The sequence below is a fragment of the Tubulanus polymorphus genome, chromosome 1, assembly GCF_964204645.1.
Source record: "Tubulanus polymorphus chromosome 1, tnTubPoly1.2, whole genome shotgun sequence".
Classification (NCBI taxonomy): domain Eukaryota; kingdom Metazoa; phylum Nemertea; class Palaeonemertea; order Tubulaniformes; family Tubulanidae; genus Tubulanus; species Tubulanus polymorphus.
The window spans coordinates 9054970-9074304 of NC_134025.1; the positions used below are offsets into that span (position 1 = coordinate 9054970).

Genomic DNA, 19335 nt, shown 5'->3' on the forward strand with positions numbered 1-19335 from the left:
TTGTCAGAGTTAGTGAAAAGTGCGAGTTGGCCATGTCCGAGTGAGGCGAAGTGTACCGTATCGGCATACTCGAGTCTTCTATTAAGTGCCTCATTTTAATAAAAATAAGTACATAAGGACTTCATATTTTGATACCTTTAATTTGAAAATTCTGTTTTTACACATGGCATGATACATCGAATGTACAGTATACCCATTGGAAAAAATTAAGGCGAAACCAAGGCAAAAAGTGTTTGTGGTTATTAGAAAAACTTGTGATTTTACAATGTAACTCATGAATAGATTACAAGGGAAATTAACTACACTGAACTGAATTACATTGTTCCTAACTACGTTGATTTGAAGGGATTTTTCAAAATGGAAGGCCACCATGTTGCATACTAATAAGCATGACCCATTTACAATATCTACATAAATCTTCAAAACGTCTATTTCATTGGTTGTTAATGAAACCAATCTCTCAGTCAACATTCACACCTATGTATGGAAACTCTTTAAAAAAAACTTAGTCCCAAAATATCAAAATATCACCTTCCACAGGTGGAAATACATATGGTCATCGATGGCTACACGGCTCCATTTAAATTACATTAGCTGGTAGGCCAAGACAGCCTCGTATCTTTGTAAACATGTTTCTTTGTTTCAATGTTTCTCGTATTGGGTTCATCATTCCCGAGTTCCAAATTCTACTTTGATTAATGCACTTCAAGAATTTATTTCACACACATCTCGGTCGTTCATTGATAATAATAATCAAGTCAATGTATCACACATTAATGCCCAGAAAATCCTAAAAACAGAATTGATGGTGATGGTGGTGATTAACTAATCAATAATGATAGGTTAAAATATTAAGTTATAGACATACATGGTGGCAAAAGATACGGTATATGCTCTTAAATTTCATAGTAGTCACCCAACTTACTTGGCAGATGGTAGCCAGCCATTACACCAATTTCCCATTAAAAATAACACTTCAAATTTATCAGAAAAATCCTTGGTTACCAGAAAAAATGATAGCAACTTAAACAGAAAAACAGTTGATGTAAATCAGTTATATACATATAACATTTATATCCAATTATTGGGTTAATGGTACTTTAAGACAGCACAGCTTACTGTATGAAATGTTCCCTTGTCAATGAGAATCTCTGTAAAAAGCTCATCAAATTCAAAAGCCATTTCCTGCAGAAAACGCCAAGACAATATTCACACATGAACCGATTATTCACAAGCGTGTTCATTTTTCACAGCGAGCACAGATGAACTAATACACTAGAGTAGATAATTCAATGTCACACTCTGCAATAATCCTACACATTTTTGTTTTAGGATAATTGTTAATTTGATCATTTCTCTTTCTGACATGTTATCTGATGATTCAAGTAATATTACAAGGAACGACAAATTTGATTCTTTGAAAGAGACGTCACCTCAGTTCAGTTTCATGAATACTCCGGTAGGCATTACCGGTATGAACTGAACCAACCGCTTTGAACTTCAAACTGTCAGTATGAAAATCTATTGCACTAACGAATATATGTACACATACACATGTTTCACTGAAGAAAAGTACTAGTTATGATTCAATCTTGGCTAACCAAACTCATCATCTGCAAATAATTTCTTTTCAGATGGAACATACCGGGTATCTACCCGGTCATGGAATTACATGCTCACGTCAGAAATCACAATACCAGAAATATTCTTAACAAAATTCCTACACAAGGCGGTATCAATAAGGTTACCAATGAAAACCTGGTAACTCAATTCATGGGATGTACGCAGCCAATACAGGCCCTCAAAAACATTAATGCCAACAAAATCTACACAAGAGAATTCATTTTACATTTTCACTTTAGTCGACTTTTGTAGCTGGAGTGATCGTAGTCTCAATCATGGTAACTACTATCAGTTAAACTATCTTTACGTCTTCAGTGGCAATGAAATAATAGTTCAATCATCTTAGTTGAAGATTTGCTAGCCTATCGATGCAGTGTCTTTAGCTACTTCTGAGGGAACCTTCAAATCAACATAACCAGGCTTTAGGGGGTTGGTCCCTCGACTAAGCCAGATGCCGGTAAATCTAGATTAGATCTTATTTTCATACCTTTCATTGTCCTGACCAAACACAAACCGTTCAAAGTAGTTAGACCTTTAAAACATAGTATAAGTATTTTATCAGTTATGTACATTTATTCTTATTGATATATACAGTCATAATCAAATAATAGTAATAATAATTATAATGTATAGGTACTATGCATAATAACAACATACCACCAGTATTAAGACAACACGGATAACGTCTGGATTCGTTGCCATGATTTCTGCCGTATTGGCTATAATTTTATTTAAAATACGAATAAGTGTCTTTATCCCTTCTGTTCTTCATAAATTACATTTGGTAAAACAAAAAAAAAGTTTTGGAAAACAAAAATCTCTATTTTCGCCAAACATTTATTCATACTTCTACATAACAGAATTGAAAATTTCTAGATGTTCATATCATGAAATTAGAAAAAGTCATTTGCGCAGACCTGCCAACCCATATGGTTTAAACGTATTTTCATGTGTGCTGTATTGTAACACCATGGAGATGCCCTGAGCCACGCATATTATTTAATTAAAGTATAACAGAATCTAGAAATTACTGGTATAATAATATCTTAATGAATCATAAACTTTAATAAGGGCCTATGAATCAATAAGGTGCTTAGATTTAGAATTACCAAACGCTATCTATTAAGAGTTTATTAAGCATGACTGCAATTAACTGATATCTATCTCAGAGTAGAGTTAACAAATAAAAGATGATGGGGCTTAGTTAAAGCTTCGAAACTGTCAAGAAAATATACTGTTTTACAGACCTAACTGTGGGTTTCTATTTGTTTATTCAGCATCTTTATTTGATAGTTTTAATTTAGTAACACTATTTGACCTGACAAAATTGCTTGAATTAGGTACTTTTCAGATTAAATACGGATTAGATATTGTAAAATATAGAAATCAATTTTTTTTAAATTCATCTTTTTTAAATCTAGCATAATAATATATTAACATTGATAATTATTTAGTTCCAATATAAGTGATGACATTAATTCTCACTATGTTTTAGTCATTTTTTTGGTTAGAAATTCTTTTTTCGACCAAAACTGGAAGCTTTTTTTCGCGTCGCACTACTCGTGAAAAAATACTGACAAACTCAAGAAAATACTGACAAACTCAAAAATTTGTACTGACAACATATTTCTGGGATTGGCAGGTCTGCATTTGCGAACGCCAAGTGTCATATATTCCAATATTTTCACTCAAAAGATAGAAAGCCTAAGGGCCATGTCATAGCAAAGTTGTTTCATCTTGATAACAAATTCATCTCAAAGACCTTGTCAAAAGTTATGTAGTACGCAACAAAAATATAAGTCATACTCGCTATCACACATGACACAGGTCTAACAATAATCATCAATATCTAAGAGAACTGTTGCCGAAGGTGATTCAGCATGTTACAAAAAGCTAAGATAATAATAATTATTATAATTATGATTATTATTATTATTAATATATGAGGTGTAGCAACCACTGTACATTTCTTTCGTATATACTCAAGTGCAGACATAGTCAACCGACTGAAACACCCTAAACAATAACTGATCAGATTTAATTATTACAATTATCAATATATTAATTAATGCTCGCGTAATATATCTTTGTGGCAACGAATACATTCATAAATATACATTAAATTTATTCCATTTTTTTTCTTATCAAACATGATCAATGATAACTATTATCATTATCTTATATTTGTATGTATACATAACATACTGATACCGAATAATGACAATGAAATCAATCGATGGTTCGTGTTGTTTCGTTTTTTGTGTTCTTCGTCAAGCTAGAGAAATCACGCGCCTTTTAAATAGAACCGTACTCTCGGGAACGCGACGGCCCGTTAGCAGTCGGTTCGGTCAAGTTACACATAGCTGCAAAGTTGGCCGATTCATTCAGCTTCACGCGATGTTGATGGTCTATCCCCAGATCGGCGATATCCAGCATGCATGAGAATGAATTATAGTCGATCGCGTACTCAGTGATAGGTATCTGGAGATGATCACCACGTCGTATTGATTGTTGTTGTTCAAGTGTCGCGTGAATGAGAACGCTTAGTAAGTCTCAGAAAACGAGCGCAATATATTTGAATTATAACAGCCATGCCTGCAGCTATATATATCGAATCATCCAGAGTCCACTATTAAGAATATTATGATATCACTTGCAGCAACCTCCCGAAGAGGGAGAAGGTTCTTCTAAATTTACACTTGTACCGCCGGTGCCTCCCTGTTGTCGATTTGTTTCATTTTTCGGAAGTTTCTTCGCTGAAATAAACACAAGTGATTCGCACATTTAATCAAACAACACAAATCAACATAATCAACACTCGGTCATAGCACCGTAAATCTCACCTATTGCCAAAAATAAGTCATTCACATTCATAGCTGTCTTCGCCGATGTTTCCATAAAAAGCAAACTGTTATCTTCTGCATAAGATTGTGCGTCCTGCAATGACCGAAAAAATGAAAACTTAAGTTTTTTATATCACGAGATCGAGTTACTTTTAAGATCGAGTTGCAGCTATTCATAATTACAGAAACAGTTAAAATAAATAATAAACAATTCAACGTTTCATTTGCCCGCTTCTATGAAACAATGTTGAGGCCGCTACAAATTGAGATGAAAGCACGCAGTTTCGGCGCAGCTTCGGGCTTCAATCAGCGAGTGAGACATAAATAACTATGAACAATCAACCATCATCACAGGTACACACATAAAGCGACAACGAAAAATCAATAAACGCTGTTGATCGATGCGATGAGCTAGAAAAAACCCTTCAAAACGAAAATATTCATAAATCCATATGAAAAGCAAACGAAATTCCAGTCAGCTATTCAATGAGTAATTACAACATTTCAGCATCAGTATCAGCATATAAGCGACTGACAGCTCTGCGATCTCGGTTAGCAGTACATAGTCCTTTATCTAAGCAATCATTTCAACAATACTAACAGTAAATAGTAATATAGCCAATTGTAAAGAAAAAATCAATGCATGACATTGTATAAAGCAGACTTACTTCATATTCCACCATTCGTTTGTTAGCTAAATCGGCTTTATTTCCAGCTAAAGCTATTACAATGTTCGGACTTGCTTGTCTCTGTAACTCTTTCACCCATGTTTTCGCTCGCCCAAATGTTTCCTATAAATTTGAGGTTGAATATTAACACACACAATACACCCAGTCGCCAAAATCTATCATTTTCAATCTGAATACCATTTTGTGTTTGAAGAAAATCTTCGAACAGCTAACAAATGAATGTAAAATCCCACAAAAATACTAGAAACTTTCGGGTGGGCTTCAGTCTAAAATGATACGCTAAGACTAAGAAGGCTGTAAGGAACCACGCGCAATATTTCTAGAATTTTCAAATCAACCTTTTAGTCATTCAACGATTGTGGGATTTTACATTTATTGTTACATCCATCAAAGATATTGTGATCTACTGATTCGGGAAACATCCCTAATAACACTTACATGATTAGTGATATCATATACAACAATAGCGGCTTGAGCTCCTCTGTAGTACATCGGTGCCAAACTGTGGTATCGTTCCTGACCTGCTGTATCCCAGATTTCAAATTTCACTGTCGTGTCATCTAGACAAACCGTCTGTGTGAGAAATGCAGCTGAAAAAGAGCAATAAAAATGAGGTCATTCGATGAAAATTTCAATATGGCCAGCTTCCATTCAAAACGGAATGTCAAAAATTTAGCCGATAGATTTCAGGGTATTGCGTTTCATACCTCCGATTGTACTTTCTTGGTACTCGTGAAATTGTCCTTTGACGAACCTGAGCACTAACGACGACTTTCCCACAGCCGATTCTCCGAGAAGTACGAGTTTAAATTGACAGATTTTTCCTTGTGTGGCACCATTCGGCCTTTGAGCTCCTCCACGGCCAGCCATTTAAGATTTTGCTCCAGGCTATTCAAACCAATTACTCAATATTTCTATGCTCTAAATAAAATATAGAATTAAATTGTATAAAATGAAACATTGTATTATATAATCTTAAGGTCATTTCTGATTGAAGTACAACAAACAATTTAGGCACAGACCCCAATTTGGAGTTTTCTGCTGATGATAGCATAATGAATTAAAATATTTTTGAAAACTACTTGCGAAGGCGAGGGTACTGGAGATCTTCATGAATGAATGAGTTTGGCCTACTTGTGTACTTGGAGAATGGATGAGACTAAAATTAACTAATAGCATGAAACTTAAGCACGTTCCAAAATTTATCATGAGATGGTATCGAAGTTATTTTAACCTCCAGCAAGGATATCAAATAACAAGGATCAGGATCAGGATTTTCACAAGTGTCAATGAAAACTGAGTGAATTAAATGACACAGATGACATGTACCAACTTCAAAACCATAAGTTAGGCCTGCCCAATCCTAACTAGCTAACAGCTCCCCACTGGCACCAATAATGCCAAAAATAACAGGTATCGCGACTTTTCAATTGACATACAAAAAAGAAAGGAGAACTCATCGGGTGATCAAAATGAATTAGGAAATTCGGAATCGGATGATGATTATTTTTCAGAAGCCCAAAAAATGACATTTTCCAATTAATCGACGGCATTGAATCAACATTTTAACAGATTATACACACCAGAAAATTCACCACCGATACGTAGAACAGTTGCAGCGACGTGACAAATGCCAGCAAAATGAGAAATGGGAAGAATTTGGTAATATTTCGATGTAAATTTTACGTATTTAACACCACCCTCTGATGGCCGCGAACTACTTCTTATAACGTAATGTATTTCCGTGTATTACTACACCGGTGGGTCGAATTCACCGAAAACGACAAATAGCAGTAAATATGCTTGCAAACGCATTCCAATACGATTTTGTAAGGTTTTCATTTGGATTTACACTGTTTTTACTCGTTGACACCTTTTATTAAAAAACAACCGGTTTATTTAGCGGCGCGCGAGATCCCAAACGTTATTCGCCGTGGTCACCGCCGCGCGCCAGTGACGTCATAATTGCGTGAAAAAAAATCAATTAGTTCGGCAATTATTTTCACGTTATATCAATTGTCATTTTTAAATCACATTGAATTCTCAGATTTTTTCTCTGAAAGAATTTCAGCAAGATAAATTCTACTTTTAAACTTCTAGTTTTAAACTCCTTGCTTGAAAACTTGCTTTTTTGGTAAAATTAAAAAAGTGTACCAGGGTACGCTTTCTTATTTGTTATCAGCTTTTGATACTCAAATGATATAGTGTATATTGTTATGGGACCTTTTATTTGCTCCTTTGTTTTCTGTAGATCGAAAGCAATAACTTTTGATTGGAATTGATGTCTTGAACTCCGTTGCCAGGAAATTCGAAAACAATATGGCTGACTGACTGATTAAAAGTGATCGTCTTGTTCTCTGCTAGTTTCTTCATATCTTTTGTAAGTATAGACTCGTAAAACCCAATACTTCTGTGTGATTGATTGCATGCAAGGGATCTGTGGATTGAATTTACTTTTTAACGACGATGGTGATGATGATGCTGTTTCAGCGTTAGATGGATCAAAAAATTTGAGTCTTCAACTTTTTTTTTGTCGGACGTTGTTGACTCGTTTCCGTTTCGACTCGATCGAACACAGACACTTGACAGCACAAGAAGTCTTATTTAAACAGTGTTTAATGATGCTAAAATGTAAAGCCTAGAGATCACTCTGATCAAGAAAATAATATTCATATCATTATTCCTCGACCTCGGCTTTTCTACTAAGTAAATCTAGCCTCTTTTCCAGGCTAAGCTCTTGCTTGAATAGAGCTTGTCAGAGCAGAGGGTCTATAATGCAGCATACCATTAGTTTTACTTCTGTACACCTAGCCCCTGTTGTCTGTTTTTATCAACATTCATAGGAAAGAAACGTGACAAAAATTGTAAAATGAATTACCGGTAGGCTTAATCTGTGCCACCTACTTAGGCCTAACTGCTAATCGACAATGACACAGGGGTTTGGCGATGGGCTTGGATCGTGTTTTCTATGTGGTTGCTTGGATTTTACTTCCGGGTTGTTAATAATCTCGCGAGAATGGCACTAAATATGAACTGCAAATAAATTCAAAATATCACAGAAATACCTTGTGTTAATGTTGTATATTTATCCGCTATTAAGTTCCGATAAACAATTGGCTGATAAGGGTCAGTATCAGACGGTCGTCACGCTTTACTATATAAAATAATTATAAGTGATTTTATATAGTCAGACGCGACTGATAATATATGAATGTTTGATACTGGGTAGGTAGTATTTTAGAAAAACATTTCATATTTCTCTCAGTGTATATTATGATTATCAGCGATCAACTCATGAAAAACGAAAATTATGTTACAGCACCTGCGGTAAAATTTCGACGCAACACTGCCACATACTTCCGCTAATCATTTCCGGGTTTGTGATGAGCAGTGTTCGTGAGTAAAGGAAATATTCAATTTTTTCAATTTCTTGATCCAAGCAACCACATAGAAAACACAATCCAAGCCCATCGCCAAACCCCTGTGGACAATGATTGTCTCCTGGTCTTTCTTCAAGTTATCATGATTATCATATTATAAAATCCCAAATGTATGTGACATGTGTAGCCTTAGCCTTAAGCCAATCTAAAACTTATTCTTAATAACTTTCATTTTCAGCTTGGACTTTCCTTTCAACAATATAACTATGGTTTCCACCGCTGTACAGCCATCGAATAGTTCAACATTACCATGGGTGATGCCTAATATCAACACAAAAAGTATCTATGCAGGTCGTTTCAGAGACAGAAATCCAGATGTTTCTGCTGTAAGCATTCGATTGTTAAGTATCCTGTTTCAGAGGCATCTTTTCATAGAATATTTAACGCTCTAAATGAGATGCACATTTTTTGATTAAAATCCCAGCGGAGTGATCTGTAGGCCTACCCATTTGTTATAGATATTTATGTATCTTAAACTTTCATAATCCTATTTATTCTAAGGCTGGAAAACTCACAGCAACTGGTGACTCTGCGCAACTCTGTATTGAGAAACACTCTCAAACCAAAAGGGTAAGAATGATGTTTGATATTATTTTCTTTGAAAACCATTATTAAAAAAGAAGCGTTTGTGTCTCAGGTTCTATGAAAACAAAATACCGGTATTAGACTAATTGGTACGAGTAGTTTTAGTATGAAATTTGGTTATTTTTAGCCCCCAACTCCAGAAGCAGTGCGTAGATTTCATGCTAGTTTACAACCAGAAGCAAGCAAGGCTCGAGTTTTCTACAGTAAAGCATACGATCCGCATAGACAATGGGCAGCAGCCATGACACATGGACTGAGCATTCAACCATCAGTCACCGCTGCCGAGCTTCTCAATCCGCACCCGAATACTCGTTTCAAACAAAGAATCCTTGACAAGAAAGAGTCGTACTACCTAAGTCATCAACAGCCTCTCGGAAAATCGCATGACCAAAGGCCGGGACTTCCATATCGTATCAATCGCAATCCTCATATCATTACTTATGGTATTCCAACAGAAAAAGGTAAGTCATCTGATTGAAAATAGCTCGAAAACTTTACAGAATGAAATGATTTAATTTCCAATATAAGATTCACTCGTTTTCCGATAATGATATTGTAGGTCTAGTTAGTTTCATAACATTTACAGGTTATCGAAATTTGGATAAGGATGCTTTGCTAAAATTCTGTTATTTCATCACCTGTATTTTAAGAAATTATAGAATTATGGCAATTTCATATCCCCAGTGCCAATATTTTTCAGAGAACAAGTTTGCTCAATCAAACTTGGATTCAATGGAAATTCTTTTCTTTGTAATGCCAAATTCGTTATAACGCCATGTTTTTCATCGGTCCGAAGAGCGGCGTTATAAAGGACTTATACTGTAAATGTAGAATATATTCATAAACATTGACTGGACTCTGCATTTTTTAATATTTCCAGGAGGAAGTGCTGGTGAAATGGTGAATCCTGACAAAACATATGAAGAGGTAGACAGAGAAGATTTTATTGGCCATGATCTCTACACTCGGTCGCATGCTGATTACCTCGTAGGCGAACGCGTTTGTCGTAGTTATACGTCGCCGAGCTTTAATCCGAGGTCGTGTTTCGGAATTCCGACTCCTCACAGTAACGATGGTCGACACGTTCGTAGCAACCTGCGCTGGCTGACCGATATCCAGGCTCAGAAAGCTGCGCCTATTGTTTCTAAAAGATTAGACAACTTTCGCGAACGCACTCAACCACAACTAGGCAAAGTGCACGATCCGTATGTATCATTTATGTATTTAGAACACCTAAAGTTTTTTAGCAATCTTAACCTTTATCATGAAGAACTGGCATTTAAAAACATCATAAAAATGAAATGGTTTCATGTTTCATTTCATTTTACATGTTTCATAATCATTTCGTTTCATGTTTTTTACAGTTGACATTGTCAAGATCTTTTCTTGTTATCATTTGCTTTTAATTGATGAATCATGTAGGCCTACATTTATTTGTTTTTTTTTGTCAGAATCAAGGACACATTAAAAGTAGGACCTGATCATACATTTGGCATACTGCTGAAACCTGATGATTATGGTGCAGGAGATCTCATACACATGCGATCTGCCGGTGCTTATTTGCGCGGCAAGGAAAGACAACGAGGAGTCCTAGCTGCAATTCGACAGCATCTCAAGAAAGCGAATTATCATAATTTCCATGATTTACTAGCTGCTTTTAAATTCTATGATAAGGTAGTTTCACTGAGAGTCTTATTTCTTTAACTTTTTTCTTCAATTGAATTTTCTTAACTTAACGCATCAATTTTTCTGTCACATCATTGCAGGATGGGTCAGGAAAAATTGACATCAATGAACTGAGAGAAGCGTGTGTTCAATTCAGTCTACCTGTAGAGCCCGAATTGCTCGAACAATTAATGGATTTCTGCGACACCAACAATAATGGCTTTATTGATTACATTGAATTTGCTAACTTTTTGAATTGGAAGGATAAATTGCCTACTGGATTTGAAAACCAAGGTACATCAATTTTTCGAAGTATGCCATGTATACACATAGCCTGTTATAATTCTTTGTATTGTATTGTAACTGATGTGTACATATGTTGCCTTTAATGTTTTTGCAGTTATTCGACCTCATACTACTGGAAATTTGATAGAAAAACACGATATCACTCCCAAGTCTCCGGCTAGTGCGGAAAGCACACCGCGACGTATTCAAAAACAGATCGATCAGGCGATAGGTGAACATCGCACCAGTAATCAAATGATAAATGCCGTGGTCGGTGGAGTTTCAACACGAGGTTAGTCTAAGATAAATCCGATGTCACTCTTAAAGTGTTTATTTAGCAAAAGATTTTGAAAGTAAAAAGGATGAAAATTTTTCAGATTATCGAACGTACGGTGTTCCAACGATCAGAGCTGATCTTCCCGCACCGAGAATCAAACGAGTTGAAGACAGGAAAAACTACGGAGATGAGTCCGATGCTCACGGTCTGATGAATCCATCGTATTTCAGTTTGAGAGGCGTTTATGAAAAGGATTTCCTGAAACCAAGAGGTTATGATGAGGTACATCAGGTTGAATCAAACAGCAGTAAAGAAGCGCATACCATCAAAATCGATATATGAATTTTACTATAACTCGGCATATAAGTTGAAGTCAATATTTTAGTGATAAAATCGGGGGTTAAAAACTCGACTTATTTGCCGGTTTTCACAGTATATATCCATTATGACTTAACATTTATGGGCCCTATAATGACGTCTTTTATATTTCAGATGAAATATATATTCACCAACATCGGCGTACGTATGACTGGCGAGGTATTCGATCAGTTGTGGAAAACAGCAGAGAAACGCCACCCGAAAGGATACGTTAGCGTCGAACTGTTCAGAAATGTCCTCGATGAATTGCAAGCCAGTCAAGTTGAAGATAAGGTTTATTCCTAAATGCCGAGTATTTTACTGTCTTTCGAAAATTTATGTACAAATCTTGCCTTAATACACTTCAATCGTTGATAATCATCTCAAAGAGTAAAACTTCTTGTTGCATGATTTATATTCATTGTTCTAATGTAAATCACTTTCATACAGTTGTACTTGGCCCTATTGCCTTTGCTTCACATGGTATTTTCCAGTTTTCCTGAATGATTATTGATACGATTAGATACGTGTAATGGTCTAATCGTGTATCAATGTTAATTTTCAATTGTATCTGTACCATCCATTTTGCTAGATTTTTACATTTACCAATAATACAGTGTAGTTCCGATGATAGTCGTTTCCCTAGACTGCTGATTCCATTTACATTTAAGTATTTAGCTTTTTACTGATGCTGCTGATAAGATTATAGTATTCCTCTAATACATAATATAGACTGCTGATGTGATGTACAAATTTAACCCATTTAGTATTCAAATGATTTAAACTGAGTTTACAGGAAGGAAGAATGGTATATTATGTTTTTCCAAAAAAACACTAGGTTGTAGATATTATCATTGAAAGGTCACATTTGAAATCTTACTTTTAGTTTTGAATATCTGGCTGCTGACTTAACTAGTTAAATAGTTAATAGAAATATCAATGTTCCATAGACTCTGTGATATTACTATCAAGTATTACTGTATTGTGTGTGTATGTGTGTGGTTTCAATCATTCGTGAGAATTTTTAGTAATACATTTTATTAATGTTTTTTTTTCACTATATATCTTATTTGTTGTCGATATTTGCACTTAAGTAATGGTATGTTTTAGATTTCTTGTTGATTTTGCAACACTGCATATAGAGGCATTATTCTCGTTTATTGTGTACATATCAAAATTTTGTAAATAAAAGTACTTTTCATTTGTCATGGAAAAAGAATTGCACTTGTTATCTGATTGATGTTCCGAAGTCCTAGTGCCCAGGAGCCAGTTCCGCAGTTCCAAGTTGAGATTTGGACAAATTCTTGAATCCTGATGCAAAGAAAGGATTTAACTGATAAACGCTGGTCTGATGAGCTTTGGTTCTTCCATGTTATCAGCAAATAAGGCATGATTTTTAGTAATTTCATAATGCGTTGTCCACATACAGTAAGCCATATTGGCATTCAACTGAATTTTTACCGGTACTTGGTTAGCCACTTTGCGTCCAATATGGACATTCCGAATGTGCACACACCTGCAGGTTGCCGCCAAATATTGTCATGTTTCCAATCCTCTAGTTGAGTAGGACTTCAAATCTGCACAACCATGAAATAAATACATGAAACCTCGCACATAAGACTGAAGAAGATATACCGGTATAATGGATAGAATTTTAAATTTTTATTATAACATATCTTAGAATGATAATTCTATATAGTAATGAGAACACTTATGATGAGCCAGTTGCTAACAGAAAAACTACAAGAAAATGACAAAAAGTTACAATAATCTCAATGGTAAATTAATCTCAATAAACACGGGTATTTACATCCCAATGAATAACAGTAAAATACATACATAAATACGGATTTTACGAAAACCTTTGATATATATATTTTTTTTAAATTAGATCATTATGGTGGGCCTAGTACAATGTCTTCAAGTAAGTAACTAGAAAGCATATTTCTAGGATCGGAATCATTCTTTATTTTCTAGTACATACATCATGCAGTACTACTCATATACAAAGATAATGACATTATCTGTTGGAAGGCATTCAAATATATACATCCTGTAGAAAATATTCATTTAGATTATATCTTTATCATAGGCCAGACCCTTGAAGCAGAACTATCATCACAGTAACATTATCTTTACTGCCTGCTAATAATGCAGCTTGCACGAGTCTTTCTGCCATTGCTTTAGCAAATTCACGATGAATCTCTTCCTTAGACAGGCTTCTGCGTGATAATCTAGATTCGGATATTGAAAATGCCTCTGTTATAGTTTCAATATCACCTTCATTGCCGCTATCATCATCCAAGTTACTCCCAATTTCAGTTTTAATATCCCTGTAGTCTTCATTTTCCTCCTTGAAACTCACTTTTGAAGTGTTGCTCTTCCCGGTGTCGGGTCGTTGTCTAATAAGTGTGTTTACACCCTCATTCGATATGACTTCATCCGAGTCAGAGTTTTGAAATATATCCTCGGTAGTTTGCTGACCGAATGTGTAATTATTCTCGAGATCAGATTTCTCTTGGTCATCGTGAAAGTTTTTGATCTTGTTCTTTTTTTGACGCTCGAGAAATTCATTGTATTCTTTCAGAAGTGGCTTGAGGCTTGTACTGACACGGCTTGGAGGCATCAATATATCAGTAGGAAGCATCTGTAAATATGATTTAACCATCTAATTAGCACTAGTTTGTCACACAGTCCATTAAAACCTGATATGAGACAATTATTATGAATTAGTTAAGTAATTGTATAGCGAATTAATGAAAAATGGTTTATCTAAAATTTCTGAATAAAGATAGTTCATTCTTGCATTATCTAAAAATGTAAAAAATATTTGAAATTATATTAGATTTAATGTATACATGCATCTTCTTGATATATTTTCCCAATAAGCAAAGCATGCTGATAAAAAACTCACCGTGGAAACTTAAAAGGGATTTTTAGAGATCAAAGAAAAACATAAATACTTCTTAGAGCATGCAAGAAACAAAGGATGCAAACCACCACAGCATATATGTGATATAAACGGTATATGGTTCTGTATTGATTTTACCTTGTTGTACTTCATAATTAGGAACCAGAAATACTACGAAAAGTTTAAGTGAACAAGAAAGAACTATATGAATATAACCTGGAAAACTTATGACAAGCCGACAACATACAAAGCAGCAATTGAAGATTTAAAGCAGAAACAATAATTAACATTATCTAGTAAATAAGCCCCAAAACTGTTAAATCGTCCAACCAATTCTTTTTACTTTGGAGTGACAAAATTGATATATATATATATATATATATATATACAATCACCAGGAGAAAGTTTCAGATATGAATCATGATTAGTTTTCTTAATGAGAATCTTCTCAGTCACCTAAACATTTAGAATTTTGTAAAATTGTACCCAGTGCTTGCTCGTTCCAGTAGACAGAATTATCTCCAGTTAACTTACCTGTAATACTATATCTGTAGCATCTTGAGGTGACAGCACCTGCCATACACCGTCAGTGGCTAGTATCAAAACCTGTGCATATTGGTCTAACTCGATGCATGTTGTTGAAGGTTCGCTTATCACTGCCTTTCTAAGTCTGATATCACCATGGTTCCCCAAACCTCTGGTCGTCGATAACACGCCATTCACTTGTAGATATTTTTCACTATCACTGATTGTTCCTCCTGTTAAGATTAAAAAGATAGTGCTTAAATGGACAAAGACACACAAAAAGATTTTTCTTGAAGAAAAGATACCCGTACATACCAGATTTTAATACCCGATCTCGTTCTCTCTTATTTGTTGGTGTATGATCTTTACTCAAACGGTATGCCTTGTTGTCCCGAACGAGCACTGCATGCGCATTCCCTGCAAATATCAATGAACCAATGAATTTCTAAGTTTCCTCAACCACTTAGTTCATCAAAAGACTTATTGAAAGCATTGTTATTTACCAGCGTTTGCAACATATATCATTCCCATTTTACGAGGTGCCTCCAGAACTGGTGAATCACGCGAAGGAGGGTTGTCATTTGCTTCAATTACTGAAGAATCTGAATCTAGATGTGTATTACCCGTATTGTTTATCATAACACTAAGGGCAGAGCATCCACTCCAACGTACTTTAGATTGCTCATCTAATCCATACGTTAGATAATGATCAGTTGCGTGGTATGCTTTCTTGTAGGCGATTTCCATCTTTTCCGAATACGGATCTTTCGGATTCTCATGATTGCGACTTTTTCGCGTAATACGATCGATAATTTTTTGTGAATTAGCGACGTCCTGGAGCTCTTTGAGCAACATGTTGTTCAAATTATCCTCACAAGTGTGTATGATTTGGTGTATAACGTTCGTACTTTCTTCGTGAAGTTGAACGCGCTCGCTGTTACAGGTCGTCGGCCGTTCGGACTCGTATTGCGAAATATCGTTACATTCGCACATATTATACGTACACGTACACAACGTCATCGGGTCGAATCTCGTTATTTCCTGCAGCAACAACTGGTGTAACTTATTCGCGCAAACCTCGGCCGCGAATCGGCCATTGTGACCGTCGTAAATTCCGAAGAACGACTTGTTCACGTCATTGCCAAAATAATCCTGAAATACCCGCGCGTCTTCCATCGTACTTTTCCAACGCTCGTTCTGCCAGGAACAAAATCCGACCGACTGCACGCACGGAGGACTGCAATTCAATGAAACGCCCTCCACATTCATATCAATAAACTCAAAGTGTCGCCGCAAAGTTTCGTAAGTCTGTTCCAAATCCGCTTTTAGATATTCGACAGCTTCGTTGATTTTCTGAACGATTTTCGGGTTCAATAAATTATCAGCGTCAGTCTCTGAGATCAAATTTTGTAGCAGTTCTTTTCGACGTGTAAGCAGAGCTTCAACATTGTCCGGTTCAGTATCTGTATATCCTAATGTTTCTAAGGCTTTGTGATACTTCCGATGTTCTTGAATGATGATGAGGTTTATGAATTCTTTACATTTTTTACAATATAATGCCACATCAGGTTGTTTGGAAGGCAAAGTCAGATGTGTGTCTGGGGTTACTGAAATTACACAAAATCATGGTCATTCATCTTTTATTATCACTTTACATAAAAAAAGAGTAAAATGTCATAAAAAGAAAACTAACGTGGTTTTCTAACTCCAGTTTCGGTATATTGCTGTCCTTTATGAAGATATATGGAACTTGGTTTATGGTAAGATTCATCGTCAATATCACTATCATCACCATCATTCGAACGCTTTACTTGATTACCGAAGTATTCATTTTCCGATTTAGTTCTTGAAGCACCAAAATATGATACCTCAACATTAGCCATTTCTAGATTTTCTGAAAAAAACCAACAGTTGAGTTAATACGACAATTGTGACCAGTGTTTCTGATCCCAAAATAATGAGTAGTTTCTTTTTAAATGGCTCACTAGCATTTGATATGTTAAAATGCTCTTTTTACAGTTTGTCTTTTGGATTAATATTTCGGTTTCATACTAAAATGGTTGTAGTATAAAACCGACAATATTAATCCGAAAGACAAACTGTAAAAAGAACATTTTAACATATCAAATGCTAGGTAAAATGGATGTGCCATTTAGAAAAAAAAACTATAAAATGGCTCATACTAGGCTAATATTAGCATTTTAGGATGATTTGACATGAGGACGTTTTGACCGTAATTGACCAAGTTGAAACATAAAATCATCACTCAGTTCTTCTTTCTGATCTTGCTTGGTTATTCTTACTCAGTTTGACAGCAGTGCCAGGGTAGAAGAGGCAGTAGTGTAACACTGTCAGACTGACACAGCAGTATCACTGACAAATCAATCGATTCTTTTAGAATTTAGGCCTAATTCAAAAACAGGTGACACTTGTTGTTGAAAATAAATGAAATTTTGAATCTGTCTCGATCAGTTCTTTACAGACCGAACGAAATTTAAAACCGTGTTAGGTTTATTTTAGTCTGGTACATGAACCTAAAATGTCTTTGAAAATAGTTCATTCAGTAACTTTTACCTGTAACTTTTTATACCCACAAGGATTTAAAAGAACAAAACTATACGTAGGCCGCCATATTGTTAGGTGTTTCATAGCAACAGTAAATTCACAATTCCAAGGTCAAGTGGAGACAATACATTTACTTCCGGGTTCGACAGATTTTGAGATTTTGTTTATAAATCTATACTATGGAAGACCTCAGACGACATACGAGATATGAGATATAACATACGAGATATGTGATGCAACATACGAGATACGACATATGACATACGAGATACGACTTATTTACAGTACAGGTGTCCGCCCGCTAGCGCCACCGCAGTGTATGTTTTTTCAATATTTACTGCGTATAAATCGTTTAATACGGTGACTCGTACAGTCATCGTCAATTATATGAAAACCAACATAGTCAACATTTTATTCAAACCAGAAATATATTTCTTTTGGATAATGGACACCTGGACCGGACACAACGATATTAGGCCATACTGTGAACACCCTGGACTAGGCGCGCCGGCCGTTCCTCTCCCGCGGGCGACGAAGTTTTTCAAATCAAAAGATTTTCAAAAGATATCAAACTGTTCAAGTTCATAATATTATGCTATTTCTTGTCTTCCTTTGGTCTGAAAACGGCCTGGTGTTCAGGAGCCGGAGTTCCGATTACTCACTGCCTGCAGAAAAAATAACTATGTTCACCGCCCGCTAGATCGCCGGCTTTTCTGCATTAGAAATCAAAATTCTAAAAAAAAAACTCCGCAGCCGGAAATCCCGGCCCTCTAGTGTACGCCTCGGCTGTTTGACACCCCTGCCTGAGTTCTTGAATCCCGAACAACCCGGGAACCCGTACATCGCCCTGGTATCCAGATTAAGAACTCCCGTGCTCTCTCTCAAGGTTTGAAATCCCCAGCTAAATTCCATCCCTATCGAGCTACCGGGGTTGACTGGTGAGTCCACTAGACCAACCGTTGAGAGTCGAGACTGGCCAGTTTTCGCTAACCGTCAGGCACTGTCTTTTTGAAGCCATAGTCTGGGGTCCTTCCCTGAAAATTTGTTCAATTTAGGTACTTGTGTATTCTGAGGGCTTTTTGGCTATCTTTCTTTTCTGACATCTTTCATGAAAAGGGCCAATGGCTGAATCTGAATAACTTTCATAATCGGAGAATCCAATTTAAGATCATTCTTAAGATCATGGCCAGTTTTACAACTGTTTATTGACAAAACTACAGGAACCACATAAATAATAAATCTTCAGCAAAACACAACAGCTCTTACATTTGTAAAGATGAGAGATCCATGGAAATATCAAGTAACATTTTTTTAGACAGGGAATTAGCGGAACACCGGAACGTTGCTTGTATGGTGCGTTTGCACCCGTCGCAAAAAACGTCGTGATAAACGAAATCAGCTGGACTAGGGCCAGGAGCTGAGAGTGATACAATGGAACTCCATTCTGATATTCAATGAATAATTCATTCAATAAATTTATGTTATCTTTAGTATTTTTAATTCATGTCCGATTCCGCGTGTGTCGGACTTTTTTTTAAACTCTTTGGTCATCGGCATTCGTAATATACAT

The 19335-nt window shown here is 35.8% G+C and overlaps 3 protein-coding genes across 4 annotated transcripts; 1 reads left to right on the top strand and 2 right to left on the bottom strand.

Annotated features, from left to right (window-relative positions):
• Nucleotides 1-126: 126 nt before the first annotated feature.
• LOC141899263 (ras-related protein Rab-5C-like) lies at nt 127-6892 on the bottom strand. Its single transcript, XM_074785459.1, has 6 exons — nt 6739-6892; nt 5863-6076; nt 5594-5745; nt 5135-5257; nt 4467-4560; nt 127-4379 (listed from the first exon to the last, which is right to left on the bottom strand). Exons 2-6 carry the CDS (start codon nt 6023-6025, stop codon nt 4273-4275), a joined length of 639 nt encoding a protein of 212 aa, XP_074641560.1. The 5' UTR covers nt 6026-6076; nt 6739-6892; the 3' UTR covers nt 127-4272.
• A 580-nt stretch (nt 6893-7472) lies between these two features.
• LOC141908150 (EF-hand domain-containing family member B-like) lies at nt 7473-12950 on the top strand. Its single transcript, XM_074798030.1, has 10 exons — nt 7473-7535; nt 8774-8921; nt 9097-9165; nt 9308-9641; nt 10061-10385; nt 10632-10854; nt 10947-11139; nt 11246-11422; nt 11508-11689; nt 11900-12950. The coding sequence occupies exons 2-10, from the start codon at nt 8802-8804 to the stop codon at nt 12068-12070; spliced, it is 1794 nt and encodes a 597-aa protein (XP_074654131.1). The 5' UTR covers nt 7473-7535; nt 8774-8801; the 3' UTR covers nt 12071-12950.
• Nucleotides 12951-13615: 665 nt separating this feature from the next.
• On the bottom strand, nt 13616-17850 carry LOC141909524 (protein phosphatase 2C-like domain-containing protein 1). Of its 2 annotated transcripts, XM_074799967.1 has the most exons (7): nt 17775-17850; nt 16894-17094; nt 15704-16807; nt 15516-15617; nt 15210-15433; nt 14814-14846; nt 13616-14411 (listed from the first exon to the last, which is right to left on the bottom strand). In XM_074799967.1, the coding sequence occupies exons 2-7, from the start codon at nt 17081-17083 to the stop codon at nt 13851-13853; spliced, it is 2214 nt and encodes a 737-aa protein (XP_074656068.1). In that variant the 5' UTR covers nt 17084-17094; nt 17775-17850; the 3' UTR covers nt 13616-13850. The 2 variants fall into 2 exon arrangements, with proteins under 2 accessions (XP_074656068.1, XP_074656076.1); XM_074799975.1 differs by lacking the exon at nt 14814-14846.
• Nucleotides 17851-19335: the final 1485 nt, after the last annotated feature.